The sequence below is a fragment of the Molothrus ater genome, chromosome 5, assembly GCF_012460135.2.
Source record: "Molothrus ater isolate BHLD 08-10-18 breed brown headed cowbird chromosome 5, BPBGC_Mater_1.1, whole genome shotgun sequence".
Lineage (NCBI taxonomy): Eukaryota > Metazoa > Chordata > Aves > Passeriformes > Icteridae > Molothrus > Molothrus ater.
In genome coordinates this window covers 59,787,151-59,812,269 of record NC_050482.2, presented here as the reverse complement: position 1 = coordinate 59,812,269, position 25,119 = coordinate 59,787,151, and the positions used below count along the sequence as shown (strand labels likewise).

General features: G+C 39.0%; 1 protein-coding gene across 4 annotated transcripts in view; it reads right to left on the bottom strand.

Moving 5' to 3' along the window:
- The window catches only part of DGKI (diacylglycerol kinase iota), a 209,818-nt gene that overhangs the window by 74,294 nt on the left and 110,405 nt on the right, over positions 1 to 25,119 (bottom strand). For all 4 annotated transcript variants that reach the window (XM_036401342.2, XM_036401343.2, XM_036401344.2 and 1 more), the window contains 9 exons: positions 23,446 to 23,559; positions 22,783 to 22,920; positions 21,572 to 21,650; positions 17,587 to 17,642; positions 16,655 to 16,717; positions 16,352 to 16,425; positions 14,985 to 15,096; positions 11,841 to 12,040; positions 780 to 880 (listed from right to left, as the gene is read on the bottom strand). In XM_036401342.2, the coding sequence (XP_036257235.1) occupies positions 780 to 880; positions 11,841 to 12,040; positions 14,985 to 15,096; positions 16,352 to 16,425; positions 16,655 to 16,717; positions 17,587 to 17,642; positions 21,572 to 21,650; positions 22,783 to 22,920; positions 23,446 to 23,559 (937 nt within the window). The remainder of the gene's footprint in view (positions 1 to 779; positions 881 to 11,840; positions 12,041 to 14,984; positions 15,097 to 16,351; positions 16,426 to 16,654; positions 16,718 to 17,586; positions 17,643 to 21,571; positions 21,651 to 22,782; positions 22,921 to 23,445; positions 23,560 to 25,119) is intronic.

Sequence of the window (25,119 nt, the reverse complement as noted above, 5' to 3'; positions counted from 1 at the left end):
ACACTCATGCTTGTAATTTAATATGAATAATGAGCCAGATGCATAACAAGACTATTAAACTCTTATCACAAGCAGCCCTGTCCCTCATTGATTAATGACTCTGTGTCACCAAGGAAAGGAATTCCATTTTTAAGTTCAGATTGTCATCATCAACATTGCCAAAGCAACCACTGTCTGCTTTTGACTTACCCCTAAACATAGCAATTAAACCATTACATGAGGAAAAAAAACCGAGCAATTATTCTCTGAAATGGAAAACTGAAGGCTGGTAAAGAATAAGGGTGTGGGGAACCCAGATTTGTTCCCCAAGATAAATGTACCTGTGCAAGAACCATGTTCCAGGTCAGTGCACATTCTCAATATCAAATATATCATGGTCTCCCACTCAGCTTGAAATCTGATGCTAATCATAAAATCTGGTACAGTCTCATATACTGGAAACCCAGCAGAACCAACAGAAAGACATGAATAAAAAATATTCTGTGTGCAAAACATTTATTTTACAGTAAATATAATAAGAAGAAACATATTTAAGTAAGAAAGCAGTGGAATATCTATACATGATCTCTATAGATGCTATTCATATAGAGAGAGCACATTTGTACGTATGCACATATAGATGAGCATAGTCTCAATATTACTCATCCAAAAGTGTGTGCTTGACCCTGTGTTTGGGGGGTTTTGTTGTTATTTTTGGAGTAGGGGTTGTTTTGGTCAAAGTAAGATTTGTACAGAATGTTCTACCAAAAGCAGCCACAATCTGGCTTCTCCCAACTTACAAGCTTCCCGGAGCTTTTCCTTGTCGTAATGTAGGCCCTCGTATTCTTGTAAATTAATCCTGTTCACTCTGATCCTCAGGCGATCTGGGATGGAATGAGGACTGCAAGAAAACAAGAAAGCTTCTTAAACAAAGTGTACCCTGGAAGAGCAAAGGAAAACAGGATATGAAGGGATTTCAATCTTCTCTGAAAGAAGAAAATGCACAAGCCTCTTCAAAAGTGAGCCACGTCCCCATAGGCCCATTCCTGCATTTAAAATTATGACTTTCTACTGCACAACAGCACCGACATTACACCTTAAATAATAAACAAGATCAAGGATCCCATTTGGTGTTTGTGTGACCTAAAACTGCAAAGGTTTTTTCTGAATTCTTATACCCCTATGTAGCTACCCTGCCCTTCTCCAGTTTGACTTTGTGTAGATTCTTAGAGCCCTACCACAGCCAGTAGATAGATCTGCTAACTTCAATTTCAAGACACAGAAAGATGCTTCTTGAGAAGTACCTCAGGGCAACCTCTGCCCATGAGAGCATCTACACCACATTACTGAAGGATCCTGATTCCAGCATCTCAGGTCTGAGAAACAGTCAACAAAGATGTGGCTAAGAACCAGATCTCGAAAGTTGTGAGTCTAATACTCAGAACCCAGGAGGACTTTTAAAAGCAAGTAGCAGTATGGCAAACTCACTTTTACAGAATTTAGTCTGATTTAGATACCTCAACTATTGATAATTTTGAAAGACTCAATAGGTCAGTATCTAGAAATTAGGTGTTCATGTACTTAACATGAAATATCCATATAAATATGGGTAGAAATTTGTCCAGAAAAGCTTTCTTCTTCATTTCACACTAGTTTCTACCTTAATGTAACCTATTATTTGATTTTTTAAGTTTAGCTAGATTCTATGGAAATCAATTTAGCCACACTTGCATCTTCCACTTTTAAAGAAAGAGAGACAATCTGTGTATTATTACACTCGTAGCAAATGTCTGTCCTATAGGAACTCAGCCCCAGGTCAGTTAAAAGTAGATTACTCATTCTGTGCTTTTACCAAATGATTGTCGCTATTTTCTGTTTTAATCTTGTTACTACCAGTAATACTGACTAATATACTCTGCCTTTTCAAAGTCATAATGCTGTGTACTCTCATAAATATACAGTTTTGCTTCTTTCTTTGTCTCAGTTTTAAACTATTTTATTTATAGCATTTGCACAGCTAGTGAAGGACAAGGAACATCTCACAAATGTTACCTGTATTACCTCATTTCTAAACACCAGTTCAAATGTGAATTTTCTTCACTAATGTCATCAATTAATCAGTGGTAGACTTACGTTCTATTACATTGGGCCTCATTTCAAACTCATTATCACAATGAATAATCTGGCTCTCATGAAAGCAGGAGAGGCAAACAGGATGACCTCATGCCAACATCTGCCAAACCTTGGCTAATTGTCTCCCTTCCAACCTACTTGTTGGAATCCAAACACAGGATGGTGTTTGGACACCAAGGGGAGTGCAAGATAACACTGACTTCTGTAGATATGCTGACTCACTACCTAATACCATGTAAGGAAGAAAAACAAATGTTATTTCTTAGCTTGAAGCCGACGGCAACCTACTGCATGTGCAGTATCACCTTCTGAGTCAAATTAGTCCTTTCACCTGAAAAGAAGTGAGAAAGGTCTTTTTCTTTGCTTGGAGCTGGAGGAAGAAAAGTATCTGAAATTAAGAAAATCTAGAATATCTCTTTTCTTCCAAGAACCACACATACACTCTCCAAAATTCTCTTTTAATTAGAACATATTTAAGAAAAATATTCCCATGCTTTTGCAAGAAGTATAATTTTTGATATATAGGCACACTGTATATCTGACTTTTTTTCTGCAGGAGCAACAAGCACACCATCTAAAGTGTGATGTATTTTCTGAGGAGAAATAGGAGCAGGTCCAGTGTAGGAGGGCAATCAGCTGGCAAGTACCAGAGTTTGGTATTCTGTTCTGCCCTCCTCTCACTCCATTTTTATAAAGACAGAACTAAAACCACTACATAAACAGGTTGTGTGCTAAAGCATACAACTGGAGAGAAACAGAACTTGGGCTCTTGTCCGTTTGAAAAGTTTAGTTATCTTAGCAAGAAAAATGTAACCTTGGAAACAGTAGCTTTCTATAGAAAATAAGATATTACCAGAAATAACAATGCCAGGAGTTCCTTTCCACAGGGTAGAGATTTATACACTTAGCCAGGTCCAGTCACAAGTAGCATATTCATAACACAAGTAAACATATATACACATTCCTAAAAATGTATGTGTATTGACACATGCACAAAAGAGACATTTATTCAGTAACTCAAGCTTGATGGTTTTGTTCATCAGTTCTTTGCAAACACCCTTTGTTCTCTTATAACAGTCATTGGCTGACACATTGTGTCACTAAATTTTATTACCTATTCAAAATAAATTTGATTCTACAAATCACTATTGGTATATTCATTTCTTGTGCTATCAGACTAGCAGCAATTGACACCAGGGTATATTGTCCTCATCAGTCAAACTAATTAACTCATTCATTCACGGAACTCTATCTAATGGAGCTGAGCAAAATACTTCCATTATCAACACTATTGCAGTCTTCATGGACACTGCATCATAATCCATATTATTATACAAATAGATCAATTTGCCTTTGTTCAGACAATCAGTATATCCAGAAACCAGAAAGATAAAATACATAAGCATGTGCATGTAAAAGCAAATAGCAGGGTGATGGATGTCACTGAACAGAAACATGAGTACAGTATTAATAGAAATAGATGTCTCTAAATACTGTGTAAAACAGCTTGCTTAACTGCAAGGAGAGGAAGAAAAGCTTTCCACATAAAGCAGCAATTTATAAATAAATTTGGGGAGATTGCTGCACTGTAATTCAACCTAAATTACTTAAATTACTTACCTCTTAACAATTATTTTTTTACATGGTGTATTACATAGCCAACAAAAAGTACTTGAAAGTACAGATTAATGAAGTCCATTACCTCCTAAAGAATCTAATTAAGAACTCATTCCACAAACACATCAATCCACAGAACTAAATCCTAAATGTCATTTGCCTCATGAGGATGTAAATAAAGATTGAGGTCAAATAAAACATTCTGGTTTTTCATGTTTATTATTTATAATTATTTCATTTAAACACAGACCTAAATATGAATCTTCTCCAAGATCTTTCATCTAGAAAACACACTCGGTTTTTGATGAAGCCATGAGTTCCTCGCCCCTATTAATCATCCAGCAACAAGTGAGAGGATGCCAGACAGCTCACTTGGAGCACAGCTGGTTTTCCTAGGACACATGCTCCTGCCTCCAGTCACCAAGGGAAGAGCACAGGCAGAGCAAGCTTGGGTCCTGCCCAAGCCTGGCACTCCTGCACAGCAAACAGCTACACTTCTGCCACCAGCCACCAGCTTTATTCAGCTGGGGAGACAGACTTGTAAATTATAAATACCCCAATCCCTATTTCAATTATTTATGAACCCAGTGAACCATTTCTTACACTTCATGTCTCCACAGAGAAAGGAATGATAAGAATAAACAGTCCAACAAGTCTACAGAATCCAGTGACAAATTTCTGATAGATCTTCAAGAATACAGCCCACACCATCCTACACATAATTTAACATGATTCAGTAAACAGAAAAGGAAATCTACTTCCCCCCATACAAAAAATACTTGAGTAAAAAAAACTCAGTCTTTTAGGAGATGTTTGCAGTGACAATGAATGATTAATGGATTACTTGTCTCCTAGAGAGGAAATAAACATGAAAAATTAATTAAGTATTCTGGTGTTTAGAACAATTGGAGAGAGGAAAGCTGTAGCCAAAAGAGAAAAATGAATTCACCTTACTTTCAAGATCACATTGATAGAGCTTGGATATGATACATTAAAAATAAATTTCTGGCAGCATCTCTCTACTTGAAACATAAGAACTGCCACAACAGAGCAGACTCATTCAGTCTCTTCTATGGAGGAATTTCAACACTTCACAAAAGTTCCTACTATTTTAAGGTGAAGCTCTTGCTAAACTCTTTACCTAAAAAAAAAAAAACAAAAAAAAAAAACCCTTGAAATTATAAGCTCTACCACATATTTTTTCTTCTGAGCTAGATGAGCATCCATGTCATTGTGTGCTGGGCCAAAGGACAACCCCCTTGGTTAGGAGAAGCATTGGAAAGAAAAGATAAACCTCACAAACGGGATAAGAATTTCATGACAGAACAAAATAGTATAATAATAATAAATATGGTGGTAATAGTAGTAATGATAAGTGGGGGGTAGAGAGAGTTACAAACACGAGAGAAAAAAGAGATGCATGATACAACTGCTCACCACTCAGCAAATCCCCAAACAGCACTCCCCTCCCAGGTAACTCCTCCAGTTTACACACTGGACATGACCTTCTCTGGTGTGAAACATCACCTTGGCCAGTTTGTGTCACCTTACCTGGCCTCACTCTCTCCAGCATTGAGTGCAGCTCCTCAGCAGCAGAGTGTGAGACACTGAAAATAGTGTTTACTTGGGATAAACACTAATTAGCAATAGCCAAAACATTATTCTTGCCATAAATCCAAAAAACAGTTCTGTACAGCTACTAGGGAGAAAATCAGCCATATCACAGCCAAAACCAGGACATGAATGTTATCCCACATAAGCCAGGTTAACCTGGCTAACCCTAGTGAGTTCTTTGACACTTTCTTATCTCACAATTTCTTCAGCAAACACATTTGGCATTGTTGAGCTAGACCCACAGAGACACCTAAAGTACAGACACATTCTGAACTTCCCAGAAGAATCCTGGAACTTGCTTTTCTTCTCCTGCATGTTAACTGTGCTTCTCTCACACATTACCCTTCCAAGCACAGAGGGTTCTCCATAAGTAATAATCCCTCTAAACAGAATTATAGAATTTTTTGGGTTGGAAGGGACTTTAAAGATCACTTTGTTCCAACTCCCCTGCCATGGGCAGGGACACCTTTCAGCAGACCAGATTGTTCAAAGCCCCATCCAGCCTGGCCTTGAACACCTCCAGGGATGGGGCACCACAGCCTCTCTGGGCAACCTGTTCCAGCACCTCACCATAAAGAATTTTTTCCCATTATCTAATCCAAACCTACTCTCTTTCAGGTTGAAATTACTTGTCATTACATGCTCTTGTAAATGGTCCATCTCCATGTTTCTTGTAGGCTCCCTTCAGGTACTGGAAGGCCACAGTTAGGTTACCCCAAAGCTCCTATTCTCCAGGTTGAATAATCCCAATTCTTTCAGCCTTTCCTCATAGGAGAGGTGCTCAATCCTTCTAATCACCTTGGGGGCCCTTTGCTGAGCTCACTCCAGCAGGTCAACATCCTTGCCATGGTGGGGACCCTGAAGCTGGATGCAGCACTACAGGTGAGGTCTACATGAGCAGAACAGAGGGGCAGAATCATCTCCCTGGACCTGCTGGCCACGCTGCTTCAGCTGCAGCCCACTTTATGGCTGGCTTTCTGGGCTGCCAGAGAGCACAGGACAGCTTCACATTCAGAAATCCACGTTAAACAGGAAAAACTGATAAGAAATGAGAAGACTCAATTCCCTATAAATCACGTTTCAGAAAAAAAGGAGAAGATATCTCCAAGCATTTCATCCTTAACTCTGCCTTTGGAGAACAGTTCACTTTCTATGACTTTCTCCCTTACACCTTGCCTCCTACTGTTCCTTATTAGACTCTCTTCTTAAAAACAGTAACCATATTCAGCCTGAGAAGGTTGATTTCGTTTGGCATTTGAATGTCTAAAAGCAAAAAATACTATCTTCTATTACTCTTTTGTTATTCACACAGGTTTTATACACATACTCTGCTGCAATCATTACCACAAACTCCATAAAGGAGTAGTATTTACCAGTACAGTGATATTTGTATTTTCATTTATGCTGATATTTTAATTGAAAAAAATAATTACAACCTACCCACAGTGTTTCTTCCACTTGTAGAAGAGCTGTAGGGGCTACACAAGTAAATATCTTATTTTTCAATGGTAATTTTCAGCATCAACCACACAAGACAAATGTACTCTCACATATGCATCTTCTCATCTCTAAACATCCAGCAGGAAAATGCAAATTTTCACCTTCCTTTTAAAAGACCTTCAAAAATACAATGCTTGCGTTTACTTGCACACCTTGTATAAGCATTTGCAATGGATCACACTACAGTTCTAGTGTCTCTGCAAAAAAAGACCACATGAGCCTAATAAATTGCCTGCCCTAAACTCCCATGCATCTCCTGCTGCAGAAATCCTGACATTTATCTAAGACAGGCTATAATCCATCACCAGGTCTCAGTAGGATCTGCCCTGCTGTTCAGTACTACACTGGAACTCAGTCTTCTTCTATGTTGTTCAACAAAAAAACACAAAGCAATATTTGAATCTCAAAGCCATCATAATCCAAATCATATTTCTGTGTTACCTCATGGATTCCTATTTTAATTTGCCAGACACATTAATTGGCAGCCCCAGTGCAGCAGCATGCTTAATCTATTTTTACAGATTTTAAGATAGAGAACAACTTTGACTTTTAAATTAGTTTGGGGCTTGCACGTCTTTCTCTCCCTGCTTTATTCAGACAGCTGATATCAAATGGGACATTAAAATGAACTGCATCAAAACTTGGAGGTAATTTTCCAAGGGATATCCCTGAGCTTGGAAATAGTACTCATTCTCTTAGACACACAGTTCAATGTTCTGTGTAAGAAATAAGGGTTACCTCAAATTTTTCTAGAGGCTGATTCAGATGCTGAATTGGTGAGGCAAGTTGGTTTCATTACTTTATGCTTGTTAACAGAATACAGCAAACTGGACCCACGGAAAAGGCACACCAAACTGAAAATCTTTCCTTTTTCCAAAATAACAATGAAGCACTTGGAGCTTTCTGAAATTTCACAGAATCACAGAATGGTTGAAGCTGAAAGAGACCTCTAGAGGTCATCTGGTGCAAATCCCTGGTCAAGCAGGAGCACCTAGAGCAGGCTATCCAGGACCATGTCCAGGCAGCATTTGATTATGACTAAAGATGAAGATTCCACAAGCTCTCTTGGCAATCTGTGCCAGTGCTCTGTCAACCTTAGGATAAAAAGCATTTTTTCCTCATGTTCACTGGAAACTTGAAACAGAGGAATCCTGTGTTGGATCGAAAAGATCTCATCTCAATTCTTTCCAGGAATGATGCCTGGCATTAAACCTCAGATGTGCCTGTTGCCATGGATGTTTGAGGAGCTGGCTCATGGCTGAACCTGGTCTCCATCACCAGACATGTCCTGCTCACCTTACTTGGCTACTGTGGAACTGTGCCCATCAGTCATGCTGTCATCTGAGCTCCCTCTTCACATTTGTCACTGGATTTTACTGCCCCATCTCTCAGCTGAATGACACAGGTTAATAACAAAAGGCTGTGGAACTTTTAGAATAGAAAAAAGCCAGATACTCACACAGTGAAGGAATCAGGGGGAGCCGAGACTCTCCTCAGGTCAGCAGACTGCACTTTATGGATACTATAAGGCAGCAGGAAATGAGTGGCCAGGAGAAAAACAGCACACAGTGAGGACAGACAAGAAAAAAAGGTGAGAGAGAGAGAAGGAGTGCAAGAGAAGAAAGAAAGAGAAAGACACACAACATTTAAACAGAAACAAAAGGAATGTGTCACGTGAAAGTTGAATGAAGGGCCATGCAGAACTCTGAGCTCACACTTGGAAGCCAAGAGCAACTGAAGACATGCAAATGGAGAAAATCACTGCTATGTGGCACACAGGAGCTTTCTAAAGACACAAGTGAGGAGCAGTGAAAAGCTCAGCACATAACTATACAAGACAAGGGATCCCAGAATTTCTTCCACGGGCACTGAAAAATTTCAAAGCAACAGACTTTGGAAGCAGGTCCAGAAACACAAACAAACATCAGAGCTGAGATCCAGATGGATGGAATTGTCTCCAAGGGTTGACCAACTAATTACTGTTTAAGGAAAAAATACCCTTACTGGAGATTTTGTATCTACAATGACAAGTTGCTGTTTCCACTCCTCTTGCTCATACCTTAGGGAAACTTGCATTTTATTAATATTCAGCTTTAGTGTTTATATTTACCCTCAGTATTTATATTCAAATGGTCCCCTTCTTCTTCTTGAATGCATCAAATATATTTTATCTAAAAAGCTCTTCCCTCTTCTTTCTCTTCCATTATGCAAGGTGCTCTCCCTCAAGCCAAACTAAAAGTCAGTGAGAGCAAAATACACTTTTCAATTCAGGAAGTGTTCATTCACTTCTTGGGGAATATACTATGCAGGAGGAACTTACTATGGGGAACTTCTTGGGGAATATACTATGCAGGAGGAATATACTATGCAGTAAGGAAACTTACTGGGGAATATACTATGCAGGAGTTTCTAATCAGAAAATTATTCCTGGAAAAGCTGAACCACAGTTTCTCTTCTTATTCCCCATAATTTTTGGTATAGCTCTGAACAACCACATTCTTGGCTCAGTCACAGAAAACCAAGCTGTGTTGTCTCTTTCACATGCTACTGTGATCAGTAGTGGAGAACAGGAATGAGAACTTAGCCAACAAGTGTTTCAAGGAGGAAAAAAAAAACCACAGAAAAAAAAGATGATCAGGTCAAAAAATACAGAAACAGTGTATATCTTCAAGTTAAGTCTTTTTCTACTCACTCTCTTTTCATCTGGCAGTAATATCAAAGCTGACAATAATAACAACTCTACATTTCTGTGACCAAGATAATTTTCTAATTACTTTCCTGGCAAGGAGCTCAAGAAGAGCTGTTTAGTAATTAAGAATAGCTCCAGACCCAGTGACTTATCTCACATATCTAACATTTAAATGATAGTCATTAAAAAACCCTTCATATATCATGTTCCATCCAATACTAGGCTTTCTGGGAGATTCCAACAGAATAAGGAGTTATATCCTAAAGAGCAAGCTAAGAAAAACAAATAAACATATTTAATTACAAATTTCTTCACTTGTGCAATACTACCAATCAGCATCATATTGAATTAACTTCTTACAGTACTAATATTCTTCCTAGATTTTAACCTTTAACTAGTCATTTACTTTTTATCGCAGTAAGAGAAGATTCAAGTCCTCTCTCCTTCCTTTTTAACACCTCAGAGTGAAGCACATACACAGATATATATAGAAATAGATGTAAATATCTACACACACAGTTTCTGATATGTGAAGCTGAGACTACAGTTCCTGACAGATCATTTGCATTTTCCCAAGACACAGATCTGCAGAAAAATACGTCAGCCAAATCAAAGGACTCTGACAGTAATTTAGTGTACCATGGCACATTTAAATCAAGCTAAACCACAAAGAATATCCCCTTGACAATTGGCATATACTACAAATCTCAATTTCCCTACCACAGTTTAAATTCAGATTTAAAAATCCAAACCTAACCCATGCTAATTATCAGTTTGAAATACCATGATTTCTCTTTTTACATTTGCATTAGTCTCCTTCAGTGCAGAAAAAGATGTCCCAGGGCTGCCCTTGGCATTCACTGAAGATTGAGGAGTTGTGGTTGGGTGAAATTGGGCACTGCTGCCGATAGTTAAGAGTCTGCTATTCTCTGCTCAAGAAAGATGAATATACCTTACCTATTTTCCAGGCAAAAAGAAATTGCACATTAGAGAAAAGGGTTTCTACTGCAACTTAAAGAATTAGTCTCAGTAAGAGAACAGAGTGCTAAATTGAACAGGAACATGTTGAAAGTAACCAGCGTGGCTTTGATTATATTAATAGATTGACAGCCAGGGAATGACAAAAAATTCTTAAGGGCTGGAGTCAAACTTTGAAGTAAAGCAGGATCTTTCTCTAGATATACAGCTGTAAGTGACACAACTTTTAAGATAGCTGAAGAGAAAAGGTGTGCCTAAGACCTTGTCCTTTTCTTTCAGTTATATGAGTTAGTCTTTTGGAAGGTATTACATCTCTTCACAGAACTTGCCTCACCATTACAATCGCAACAGCAAAATTCCCCCACCCATTTCCCCAAAAATATTAAAGCCTCGGTGCGTGTGTTTGAATTAAATGTGGATCCTTAATAACTTTAGGGCATTACTTCAGTATCTTTGGATAAGGGACAGACTGTTTTGCTTCACATTTGGAATATTTGATGAAAAACAGCAAAGTCCCTTGCAACACTCATTTTAGCAGCAATAAAGACCTATACAAGGATTACAATAATAACTTCTACAAAATAATCTAAATTATTTTATTGGGTGGCTACTTTCATAGGTCAAAATTTTACTATTTAGGTTTCTTCTGGTTAAATTATATCTGCAGTGCTTGTAAAGCAAGTTTAATCATGAAAAAGAAAGTTAGTCCTGTGTACTCCTCTTCACAAGCTACTAGTTTCCAATCTTAGCTTTTCTTTAGTCACATTTACAATACTCATTTCTCATTTGGGTTTCTATACTGGAGAAGGATTTCCTAAAAAGTACAAACAGTTCTTTCAGGACATTCAAATCTTTCTCTGTAGACTCTGCCAGGCAGCATGTGCTCACAGCAGAGACTGAAATATGTCCTGATTAGCTCTTGAGTGTGGCAATTTCTTACGGGGTCTTCAATGCAGCTTAAAAAGCAGATCAATAAAGCTGAGAAACTAAATCAAAAAAACTTCAAAGGCAAATGGCATACATATGCAGAACCATCAGAAGCCAAGGGGCAGACTGCCAAGGCTGCAGAAACCTCTCTAAATAAATAAATACATAACAGAAAGATAGAACACCATTCTAAAAGCAAGAGAGGGGTAACTCAGAAGATAAAGAGTAAAAGAAAGTCAGAGAAGTATTTACAATAGAGTGAAAAGGGACTTCAGAAGATGTGATTTTTTTTTTTAATTTATTTTTCAAATGCGCTGCAAGTCCAGTACATGCAAAATCCATGACAGAATACGCTGCCCCACACGGGCCTCCTGCCTCTAGGACATGCACATGTGCAACTCACTCATTCAGCAAAGGCATGGACGTTCTCCTCTTGCTCTTCTGCACCATGTTGGCCTGGTTCCTCAGGGAGATGCGGATGAGGGAGGGGGCCAGCCGGCAGGGCTCGCCGTCCACTTGCATGGGGATGGACTTGTACGTCAAAAGCGTCACCTCCCGGCACTGGTGCAGCCGCTCCCCGTGGCCACCCACCTGGAGGGCAGCCTGCAAGAAACAAACAAAACACACAAACAAACAAAACACCAAGCAGGTCTTGGAATCTCTGCTGGTCAGAGTGACCCCGAGATACATAAAAGTCTTTTCCCAGCCTGGCAGTCAAAGAAGGAGTCAGGATTCCTCAGCTGTGGTTTTCAAGGTTGTTTATTATTTCTTATCTATAATATTCTTTCTCTGGCCTGCTGAGGTCTGTTCAGCAGGTCAGTGTTGTCTTTTATACTAAAAACTACGTGTACTTCATTTACAATAATTTCCCAATACCTATTACCTATGTTAGACAGTGCGTTCCTACCTTAAACCAATCCAAAAGTGCCACCATCACCCATAAGATGGAGGCTAGGAAGAAAGAGAAAGAAGGACAAAACACATCCAAATTCCTCCATCTTGGGACCCTAAGTCCCCATTCTAGAAACCTTAAAATTCTACTTTTCACCCTATAACAAGCTAACTATTATTCTACTTAAAGTCTCTTGACTTGTAATGCTTCATATAAAGGTGGTCATTTGCTCCATGGGTCAAATTCAAAGTCACTGGTGCCAAGGTCTCTGAGCCCCCTGGCAGGGGCTCAAGCCATTCAGGACAGCTAGAGAGATGTCCTGGGTTCAACAAGCAGGGAAAAGATAGCTCAGAACAGAGTAAGCTGAGGCAGCTAAAAAATCCAAAATGCCACTTTGCTGGCAGCGTCCTTTACACAGTACTCCATTCCTAAGCTATTCTGAAAGAGCCCAATGAAAGCATTTTCACCCCAAAACCGCAAAGCAACAAGGAGATATCTACCCACATGCATTATAGGACTCATCATCCGTATATACGCACTTGTGCACATGCAAATTAATAACTGTGCTCGTTCTTAAAGCTTTCAATTTGTTTTGGTTGGTTTGTTTTTACAATAACAGTCATGCTAATAATTATTTGCTCTTTAAAACAACATCCCTAATTAGATACATCTGCGAGACAGAAAAACTATTTCCCCTTCCTGAACAGAATGGTCCTTAATGGGAATTAGTAAATTTAAATTTTTATTATGAAAGCTTACACATCAAGTCAACCTCAACATTAGACAGGCTGAAAAGAGCAAGCAGAAGGACCTTGTTAAAACAAATATCATGTTAAAGAATTCACTTCAAAGAAATTAAGCAAGGAAGACAATGAGCTGATCCTTCAAGTTCTAGGTAGACATGTTTGGGCAGAAATGTATTTTTTTAATGAATATGACTATGTGACAATTCACTCTAATTTCTCAAATGCAGAAAAAAATCTTTATTAATGCAATACTAACAGAGAACAGTGTAAACACAAGCCAAGGCCTGTGCACTTAATATTATGGATCAATTGACAATATGATCAATAATTATAAATGCTTTTTAAAAAGTAGTTCTTTCCCTTGGTTTCACAGACTCACTTAGGTACAACAAGCACATCTGAGACATACAAGACAAGTTAGGATTATATCAAAGCAGTCTAGGGTTATAATCATTCTTCAGCATCACAACCAAATGTGGGTCTGAAGACCCACACTTCTCAACTAGGCTTCCTTTAAAGAGAAACAGAGCTCAAAGGGCCCTACTTCTTAAATTCAGCCCTAAAATTGTTGGTAGCTTTTGAAATCTGTCTAGCCACTTCCATTGACTAGAACTGTGTTAGTGTCAGAAACAAAAAAACTCTTCTGACTGAAAACCTTCAGTTTGTACATGCTAAAGTTTTGACAGCATTTTCAAAAACATGCCCTAAACTCCTCTTCACTTTTATTCCACAAGATCTACCAGCTAATAAACAAAAATTTTCTTGTGGGTTATTTCCCTAATCCACTAGGCCCATTAAGAAGAAAAAAAAAAATCAGGAAGGTATCCTTAACCCAGACAAACTCTTAAAGGAAAGATTGACCAAGACTGCTTTTTTCTTACTTTGAAGATTAGATTTGCCTGGCTTTCTCTTTTAGGAAACAAACACCATTATTGTGGGTATTTACTGAAAGTGCTATGGACTGAGGGCAGGTCACAACAGGGGAGTTTAGCTAAAACAGGCATATCCATCTTTGTTTTAAACTAGCTTACATGAGATAGTAGCAACAAAGGCCTACAGGTATGGAGCTAAGTCTGAGCTATAAAAACTTTCCAGCAAGTCCAGCTGTGGGCCTTCTGCTGGCCACACTAAGCCCAAGCTGCAGTGCCTTAGGTAGGCTGGTGCTAGCATGGGAACATTGCCAACTCTGGCTGCATTTAACCATCCCCTGAAGGCACTGTCACAGTGTTTGGCCACTGCCATAGCAGGACACCAGGGTATTTAGAGAAAGATGGCTTTTATGGTATCTCAGTTTTAGTTCACTTTAAAGATGGCATTGGAAGGAAGTGCACTGACAAATTAAAATTGTTGGCTGAATTTCCTTTTTCTAGCAGAATCAAAAGGAGAGATAAAATTCATGCAAGAAATACTAATAAAGTCTTCCACAACTATTACTAAAGTTTCACAAGACTTTTGGGGAACATATAGAAACTGTATGTCCATATAAGGTTATATAATATTTCATATTTATATACCAGCAATACTTAAAAAAAATACTTTAATGCCACAGAATGAAATAGACAAAAGCTAAAGAGAGAAAGGAGTGTTTATTTGATCATAGAACATTCCCACAGTAAAATCATGACTTCATGCTCTTATCATACTGCTCTTACTGTATTAATCTTGCCATTTAACTTCAGAGCACTGCACATGCAAATCAGCCATATTTTGCAACTAATACTTTTTATTATTAAATAACACTTCTCTTATTAAAAAAGAACTATTTGGCTCTGCCAGTTAACAGCAGAGCATGCTTTTGCCTTATGTGACTATGGGGAAGCACACCTGATTTTCAGAAACAAGGAGTATTTTGCACTCTGCAGTGTTGCCCAGGGAGCCCTCCCAGCCTGGCAGCACCCCCTGCACTCACCAGCGAGGCCATGGTGAAGCCGATGACTTCGATGTAGCCATCGTCGTGACGCTGGGGCTCAAAGTCTCTGTGGTCACCAGGGTTCCCCCAGGGCATTGTGCCAGCACAATACCTACAGAGACAGGTTTGGATAGAGCAGCTTGCCCTGAGAGGTCCTGACTTTTAGCTTTTTAGGCTGTTCTTTCTGTTTCCAAGCTGATACAACACCCTCAGGTCTACCCACCATAAACTTTATCGGGTTCCTCTCTGAGAGGAAAATGGGGAAACACCAGGAAATAGACCATAGAGCAGCAGCACTCCCTATTTGCTTTGATTCCTGCTGGTAAGCTGTTGAGCCATGAAGCTGTTTTGCCCCTAGTCATAAAGCTGTTTTGCCCCTCTTTCCCCTCTCCCTGCTAGCTCAGCACAAAGAACGCAAAATGTTGCATAGTTTGAGGAGGCAGGGAGAAATAAGAAGCAGGAACAGATAAAGCTGAGGCATCTCTCTTTTCTACCATCAGAGAATAAATGTAAAAGTAACCTGAAAGAGGTAGAAGGGGGAACTTTGGAGAGGTGACATCAAGCAGAAGCTTGCAGTACAGGACTCAAAAGAATAAGTGCTTGGGACTGCCTGTGGAGCAAACTAGGAGGTTTTTTAAAGCAATGGTTTCCAAAGTGGGGTACATGCAAGAAAAATCCACAACTGACAAGACAATTAGAGTGTATGAAGAAAACTATTACTTTTACTTTCAATAAGAAAGCAAACATTAAAAACATACATATTTTTTGTAATACTAGAATATGGGCACATGTATATAATTTATAAATATACATATATAGAGGTGATGCTTAAAAGCTTTTTACTGACAGAAATGCACAATCAAATTAAGTTTGGAGACTACTGTTCTAGAGTACAGGAGACCAACAACTTTTGATAATTCAGCTTTATTTTTATTAAAGACACCTTGTAACATGTTTAAAACTGACTTCTTTTGGCAGTTTGGTATTCCTTAACTGCTAAAATATTTATCCTTCCCCTCTCTCCATTTCTGTTCCCTCCTCCCCCTTTCCTTTTTTTTCCACACTTGGACTCTAATTAAGCAAAAGACTAGGTATCTGTCCCTTTAATAACTTGTTTGCAGGTTAGATGCACAGCTTTTCAAAGTGTGTTAGTTAAGCATTTCTACTGTATCAGGATACTCAACTTTTTAAGGAATGGTTTTGCTGCACCCTGAACTCTGAAGCCATTCTGCATAGCTCATTAACAGCATTCTAAGGAGCCGGCTCTCAATGAGGTGAGAAAACCCAGCCTAGGAAAACTGTTAGGTGTCTTTTGAAAACTATTGTTATTTTTGTTGCATAACTTCAAGAATCTATCTTGAGCTTACCTGGGTATGTTTAAAAACACTATACACTGGAACTTCAGCTCCTGGATCTTTGGAGTCAGGTCTGTACCGTCACACTACAAAGCCAAAGTGACAGAGCACAGAGAAATTGCTGAATGGAGCCACAGACAAGAGAAGTGTTGCTGCTTTGTAACAACTTTCCCAAGACTTTCCTTGGAATGTGTTGCAAATGTCATGCTCAAAACTGAAAAGTAACAGAGCCATTAAACTCTCACCTCACTCTCTCTCCAAACCTCCACCTCCACCCCGTTCCCACAATACTATGACACAATTTCTTATACTCACCACAACTTTAACATGCTTGGATAAATCTCTTGAGCTTCTTTGCAGAAAGTCTGTAAAGGCTGCCTGCAACAGAAATCAGTGCAGGAATTGTCAACACTTCCTCTCTTCTTTTTTTTCCCCTCAGTTCTTATCCCTCCACAGAGCTAATTGCCAATATGCACTCCCTTTGGTCAAACTTACTCTCTCAGAAGACATGATTTGATTTTATTGTCTTAAATTGTGATACTTCTGCTTTTGAGAGCTTAATTGAAAAAAGTCCTTGAACACCCAAGTTCAATGGTATCCTGAATCATTAAGCACAAATTCTTGCTCACATACTTGTTTCCATATTTAAGGCACGTGGGTGTTATCATCCATAAATACATTATATGTCGTTCATTATCAAACTAGTGTTTATTCTTAATGGCTTTAGAATAAAGTGTTGTCCATTTGCCTCCCGAATGCACAAGTGGGTAATGACATGTGCATATTCACCCATCATTAATCACTCCAAATATCTGATTTGTGCCATACACTCCCCACCACACTACATCCAAGGCTGCTCCTCAAAGCTACAAAGATACAGGCCAAAACTTTGGGAATTCTTCTAGCAAAGTCAGTATCAATGCAGTTCCCAAGCCCTGAAAGAAGCAGAGCAATGACTTGAGAAGCTTATGAGCCAGAAGCAGAGGGACGAAGATATGACCAGGACTGTGTCCAAAGGAGTGGCACTTCTCTCACCTGCCCAGCTCTGTATAATAACAGTACCACAGGCTCTTTCCTACAGACACCTGTGCGTGGCACTGCCAGAAACAGCATGAGTGCACTTGAAATTGTGACAGGCAGAATAAACTGGCAAAAGCTCCTGATGTGACAAAGTGAGGGGGAAGGTAATTAAGAAGACATTCAAGCAACTAAGTTAACATCATTCTGTAAGACAAATCTGTACTTACCCCGGCATAAAACATCTTATTTCTAAATCGGCTGTTAAATTTCTCTGGATTTGCTTCTGTGAAAGGATGAAAAATAAAAGTATGAATACCCCAATAAAACAAGGAGACTTCATTATACCTTCACAGTCCCTGCCAGCACTACAGTGCTTTCAGAGTATCACTCATAGAAAATATTACCATAAATATGTTTTCTGTGTGTCAGTCCCCCATCTGTGCCTTTCTCTGCTATCAGATTTCCAACACTGATATTGAATCCTTCCCTTTTCTTGTAGAGTGTGGAAATAGAGCAAAGAGGTAACAAGAATTCAATCAGTTAATTTAACACCTCTCAGACTATTCATCTTATGATAGAATAGAATTTTTAGACTTCTGTTTCTAACAGTGGAGAACAAATCTGTAAGAATTATTAGAAATTTTTGGAACAATAACCCATGCTTTGAACCAGGAGTAAAGCATTAGTAAATTACGAGATGAAACAGCCCCTAAATTCTGATGTGTTAAAGAGTTACTAAGGAATAGACATTTCTACCCAAAGATTTCTGCAGAAAAATAAAAAAAGGAAAAAGAGAATTGGTTACTCTAAAACCTATTTAGAAACCCGTTTCATTTTGATTATACCCCAAGAGATGGAGAATTTTAAGTCTATTAGTAATGTACCTCTAATGGTTAATTATTCTCACTGTTAATGTAAATGTAGTGGTTTCCAATCTTGAAATTTTCCGTCTTCAACTGCCAAATGCTAAATCTTGTTATACTTTCCTGTCAGATTACAGAGCCTTCAACTATCAGATATCTTCTCATCAAGAAAATACTTATAGGCAGTGATTAAATAGCCTCTTAACCTTCTTTCCAATAAACTAAATGGAGTTCCCTTAATCTCCCAATATGAGGCACATTTCCCAGAATATAGTTCATTCTTGAACCTCCTTGGAAACTGCTTTCCTTGTTTGTGGCATCTAGAGATTCCAGAAATAGCCCTTCTGACCCTGTATTCAGTGTTAGTGCTAGCTACTCACCCTGGCTCCTTGATTCTCTAGTGAAAACATCAAACTACCAAGACAGTCCTTCTGGCTAAAGCATCACATTAGTGTGGACACATCCGAATTACCTCTCAAATGACCACTTAAAACAATACTTCCAGTTCTCTTGAAAGCCACTACATCTCACAAAATACAGCTCCATTTTGTAAGAATGAGCTGCTTGAGGTTTCTGATTTGCTTGTTGTCTCAGTTACTACATCTGTTGCTGTGTCACAGGTGACTCAAACTCAGTCAGGGCCACTTCTACTTCAAACAATGAATTTAATTGCGTAAGTCAATCTCATCTCACTTATTGAGCTCACAGCTCTTTGCAGAGTCTCAACACCCCATGCTAAGCAGCAGAAGGCTTCTGAAGGCTTAGTGTCTGTGCTGCACATCCTCTCATGTGAGTACCCCAATGGTTCCAGACAGCAGACACCACAGCACTGGACCTTACATGGATCTTATGACAAATACTCCCCCTAACCAAAGTCCCAGTTTAGAACAGGTAAAGGAGCCTTTCTCACATCAGAGACTCAGCATTCCCTCAACCTACTGGTCCTACTTCTGCCAACACAGATGAGCACGGGTAGGGAGGAAGGACTCTGTGATGGAAAATAGAGCCTTAGGTTGATTAGAAGAAGTGAATTATTGAGTGCCTATCCAAGGCTCACTCCATCCTCACTGCTCCTAAACCATCAAAGAAATAGAAAAATGGAATGTGTTAGACTCTGCCTGTGTGCAGTGGGGAAGTTTCCTGAAAATGAACAGTTCTGCACAGCTGAGGGATCAAACAGCATGTCAGCAGGGATAAAGTAAACTGCATCTTACATGCTCTACCAAAGCACAAGGATACCAGTGGAGGAAGTTAGAAAGAGCCAGTACCCAGAACACTTCCCAAAAAAGCAGAGCTAAATCCATCAGACTTGGATCCAACCCTCAAGTCTCAAACTGATTAGTCACAAGAAAAATGTAGAGGTTGCCACGGAAAAGACCACATTAATATATAGGTTCCTCTGAGACACTGCAATCACTGCTTACTCTAAATGTAACAGCTGACCAATATCTACTGCTTAAGGTGTCCTGTTGGCTGAGAGCTCATATCAATTTCTCTTATTTTGGTTTTCAGGCATGATATTCATTTGTTTTAATACTATATGTGATTACAATAGTTCCACATAAGCAAATGCATGCAGTCAATTACCTCAAGAGCACAAATGTTATAGCTGTGAAAGTACTTAACATTTTGCTAATATTGGTAAGAATTTCTCTGGATTATCCTGTGGTAAATAAGATCATAATCTGCTTTCCATTGCTTAATTCACCAAGCCACAGGATTCCTTGAACTGGAAGGAGCCTTAAAGTCCATCTAGTCCAACCCCCTGCAATGGGCAGGGACATCTTCACCTAGATCTGGCTGCTCAGAGCCTCATTCAATCCAACTTAGAATTTTTTCAGGCATGGGGCACCCACTACCTCTCTGAGCAACCTGTGTCAGTGTTTTACCACCCTCATTGTTAAAAACTTATTCCTTATATTGAGTCCAAATTTACACTATTTTTGCTTAGAGTCATTGTCCCTTGTCCTATTGAAACAGGACCCGTTTTTCTCATAAATCCCTTTCAAGTACTGAAAAGCTATAATAAGTTCTCCCAGGAACCTTTTCTTCTCCAGGCAGAACAACCCCAACTCCACATGAAAAACAATACAACCACACACCAGCAACACCTTCAAAGCTTTCCTATAAGCTTTCCTCTTCTAAAATGCATAGAATTCATATGTTTTAGCATTTGAGAAGACAAGAATGACACCAGCAGTGAGGACTTGTGCTACTGAAGGTCTCCTGGCCATACAAACTCAGACACTCAGCTTGCTCTGCCAAGTGCTTTTTCACCCGTGTAAATTTTTAAAACCCTGGCATGTCTGGAATAACATTCATCCTTTATAGGGCTCCATAACTTCATTATTAAATAATGCCTCCATTAAATGAGAAAGTAGCCATGCATTTAATCTATACAGTATATTCACAGTCACATTAGCAATGCAGAGTGACATGCACTCATAAAAAAAATGCATACAGCTGTCATAATTTCATTCCTGTGCCCTTTTGTGGCCCCTCATTATTATTCCTAAAGCTTGAAGCAGTCTTAAACATCATAAAATATGCATTAGCTCATTCCATCATGGATCCTGCTCTTTATTTAGCCTGGCACTAGAGTGCTATCTTTTCATCTTGAAATGACACTCTGATAGTATGACAGTGACTAAGAGGAAGGCTGTGTTTCAGAAAAAATACCTTCATATGAAGCTGGAATAACCAAAAGCTGAAGGCAGACACCTGAGCAAGGTTTGTTTCTACAAGCACACCTGCCTAAACCATATAAATAGAGCTGTTCATATCAGTGCAAAGCTGTTCATATCAGTCCTTAAGCCACATGTCAGTCTGTACAGTGTGACAGAGCTGCTGCTGGCAAGGGGACAGACAAGATGCTACAGCTGCTCAAATTCTTGACACTTCTGTGGACATTGAACCCTTTAACTTGCACAGAGAACTCTGGGTCTGTACCAAGTCCAGGGACATTGTGGTATACTGATCCACAGGTAACAGCTGTTCAGTTTGAGAAAAAAATTATATTCCTGTCACTTCCAGTCTTGTGGCTCTTCTCTTCCCTCCACTTCCACACTCACACCTGACATATATTATCTCCTTTACAAGATCTAACACTTTGTAAATCTTCCCTTTCAGCCTTTTTCCTCCAGTACATTAGTCTTCTTTGTACTTTTTTCTTTTCTTAATCATGAAGTCCCTTGGAAACTCATAACACAATCACTTTTTCTTGTTGTATGTATCTTCATGTTTTATGTTCCAGCTTTACTTCTGAATTATAAAAACAGGATATTTCTATTTCTAATTAATAAAATAACTGCCCATCCACAAGGCTAAGGAAATAAAAAATTCCTATTACCTCTGGATTCATGGAACTCCAGCGTAACATGTGCATCAAATCCAAGACTGAAGTAATTATTGAAGACATTGAGGGGAAGCTGTAATTAGATAATAAAGAGACATTAAAACAACGTGAATGGAACATTTCTCAACACACCAGGGTTTAACTATTTAAACTTGGCTCATCATGGAAATCTACTAAGAACATAGTGGAACATATCAGGGAAATGTCAGCAGAAGGTTGCTCTGAAGGTTGGGAATGGCTTGTGGAAAATAATCAGATACAAGTGCTGGAAGAACACAAATAGACCTACAGTGCTTTATGATCATGTGTGCGTTTTTGTTAACACATCAGAGGGTTCCTTATGTTGTCATTTAGATTTCCCATAGGGCTGCACCACTTAACATATCACCAACACAAAGGTTTTGCTGGCTCTTCAAGCTCAGCATGGCAAATGAAGCTCCAGCTGTGTTCTTCTTGCTCCGTATATAACCAGGAGCAAGCCAAGTCCCAGAGAAGAAGCCCTAATCCTTTTGAGGATGCATGAGGCAGGCAGGCACACATTTGGCTTTTTCATTGTTTTACACACCCAGCAGGGCTGGAGAGAGGCAACTGTAGCATCCAATAGATAAGCTGGAAATTTTAACTGAGAAGAAGAAAATAGTTCACAGAATCAGGAGGTTTTTTTAGCTTTGTGGTGTTTTCAACATCTCCAGTCCAAATGATAAATTACTATGAGATTTCCTTGCAAAAATTTTCCCATTCATCAACTACCAAGATATTAGTGGAGATTACATGGAGACCCACATAGAAAGAAGCTAAATAGAAAATACACTACACCTTGCTGTAAAGTAGGAAACAGCTGGTATCCACTAGCAAAATCCTAAGGAATTAAATTTTACATTCTCTTTTTAGTTTTGTCAATTGGGGAATGGATGGCAGTTTTCCTGCAACTAGAGAGGAACAGCAATGACCTTTCTGATAAAATGCTAGGGATTTTTCTCCGGGATTTAATCTTTGACATAAATATTCAATGCCAGGGTATTTCAAACAACAAATAAGTGCCTTTCACGCAACTCTAGAATCACTGACGCATGAAAAGAATCAAAGGGAGAGATGCAAATAGAAAATTTAAAAGTTGCAGAACTCCCCACCCATGCTGCTTAAAGTGTAACCCAAAGAGGTTCATAAGCATTCTGTGTCTCCCATGGGAAAAAGCAGGCTCTGACCTTACGTGCCCCATCCTCCAGCTCATCCTGGGGCAAATCAGGGTTGCGCTCAACCTGGAGATTCCAACGGTCCAGCTGGACAATTGTTCCATCTTCTACATGGCACAGGATCTTAGACACTGGCTCATCTGTGTAACCCTGACAGCAGAGAGACCAGAGTATCAGCCACAGATGATGAAAACAAATCAAGTTACCAATTACCTACAGACTTCCCTCCTTTCACACGTGCCTGAAACCCTCAATACATTTTTGATCAAGCATTTTAATAAGTGATTATTGAGATGCACAAGTCTAGGGCAGGCAAAGTAAGGCCATAAGGAGAGGAATTCAAAGAATATCTGCCTTTCCTGGAATAAGCCCAGTGCTGTAGTAAATGATAAACAAAGAGAAAGTTTAAATTATGCTTAAATTAGAAGCCTGTTGACTGTTCTTGTTACTTGGCCTGAAATACCAGCTACATCTACATACACTTTTATTGCAACAACAGCATCGGTAATTCAAAATCCCAACCTGCAAATTGAAGCAAACCACTCTGCCAGAGCGAAACAGACCTTGGATGCAGCCCTGCCTGCTGTTTTAGCCAAAAGGAAATTCCACTCCACAGAACTAAATCTGAGCAGCAAGCTGAGAACCCCACATAAAGGCACCCCAGCCAGTCCTTACCCCACCCCAGTTGAGGGTGCGGGCAAGGTCGTTCCCAGTGCCAAGCGGAAGGACAGCCACAGGAGGTGGGGGGCTGAGTTGCAGCTCATCGAGGATGGACAGGATCCAGCCCACCTATAAAAAGGAAAATTAGGAGAACCTTTAGGAATATTATAGGCAAAAAGACATATTTTGATCATATATTCTTTTTTACAGAGAAGATCAAATAGAGGAAATCTAAAAATGAATGAAGAATAATATGGACAATTCAGGGTAATTATTTTTTTTAATTACCACCGTGTCAAAAGAAACTCAACCTTTGACAAACAGCTATGAAAGAAAATGAGAGACACATTAAGACAGCATGGTGTCTCAGAACTTGTCCTGCCAAGCATAAACTTGCTCACAAGTCTCCCTCTCCCATAGAAGAGACCTTAGTGCTGAATTATTTCAATCAGTACAAGACATTATATCTATATATATATATATACACAAAAGATACAGATATACACACACACCTATCTAATAAAAGAATAAAAGACTAAACTAAAAGGCAGACTACAGCTCAGGGTTGGAGCCTTTGAATTGGAACAGTGAAATCTGTCTTTTTTGTGTCCTAAGCTATTAGTTATTTCAGAGAGCTATTTCTTCTATCTTTCTTCTAGACTACATAAAGCTTTCAAATAGAAATCTTGCCAGAAGGGACAAATTGCTGTAAATTATTTTGTTTTCGTTAAATGGTAATTTTCAGAAGGGAGAAAGAATTGTTGCTAAAGATATTATCAAGCTTTGGGTGACTGAAATTCTTGCTGCAAAAACAAAGGACTCTTCTTTAAACTACTTGTCACTTTGAAAAAAAAGTGAAGAACCTGTGCTGCATTTTTAGATAAAGAAATAAAAATTAACAGAAGATTTTTTTTCCTGTTGCTGGTTTTTAAGATGCAGCTTCTACTGCAAATGTGAACTTTTAAATAGGACAGAAAACCTAAAACCTGACTACAGCTGGATTGAATTTTCTTGCCCCAACTAATGTTACTGTGATTTCAAAGATATTCTCAATCCAAACCAGGATAGCTTCACAAAAAAAGGCACCCAGCATAACATGGCCATCAGGAAAAATAGCTGGAGTTTGAAAGACTGCAGAGGAGGTAGCCTGATAAATACAGTAACCACCATGCTATTTAGTATTCTAGGGTGTTTCTTTCTCCAAGTCTCTTCAAGAAAAATTTAATTTTGCACAAATGGCATTTATCAGACAGCTATTTATCATAACCAATTGTCCAATTTTTAAAGCATGCATCTGGGATGTGATCCCCTACTTGAGTTCATTGTCTGACAACAGCCATCTCAAGTACTTACAGCTCTCATGACCTTGGATGTCACCAAAAATACTGAGGTCTTTAAAGAGGTTTTCAGAGGTTAGTAATCCTCTCTCTTTCAAAATATCTATACTTCTGCACTGATAACAGGAGACAGAATAAAAAGTCAAGATAACATCAGTAGGCCAGGACTTCTTAAAGAAGTTGGTCATGGTCATTGCCACGGACTTAATCCACACATCTGTGCTTCAGCCTCCCGCTGCTACAGGTAACATCCAAATACCCACCACTTTTGTAAATGCTTTTAACTGGTGAACAAATTTCCATTTGTAAGCACAATGTTGCTATTTAACTTGAGGTCACTTCTAAACCTTGT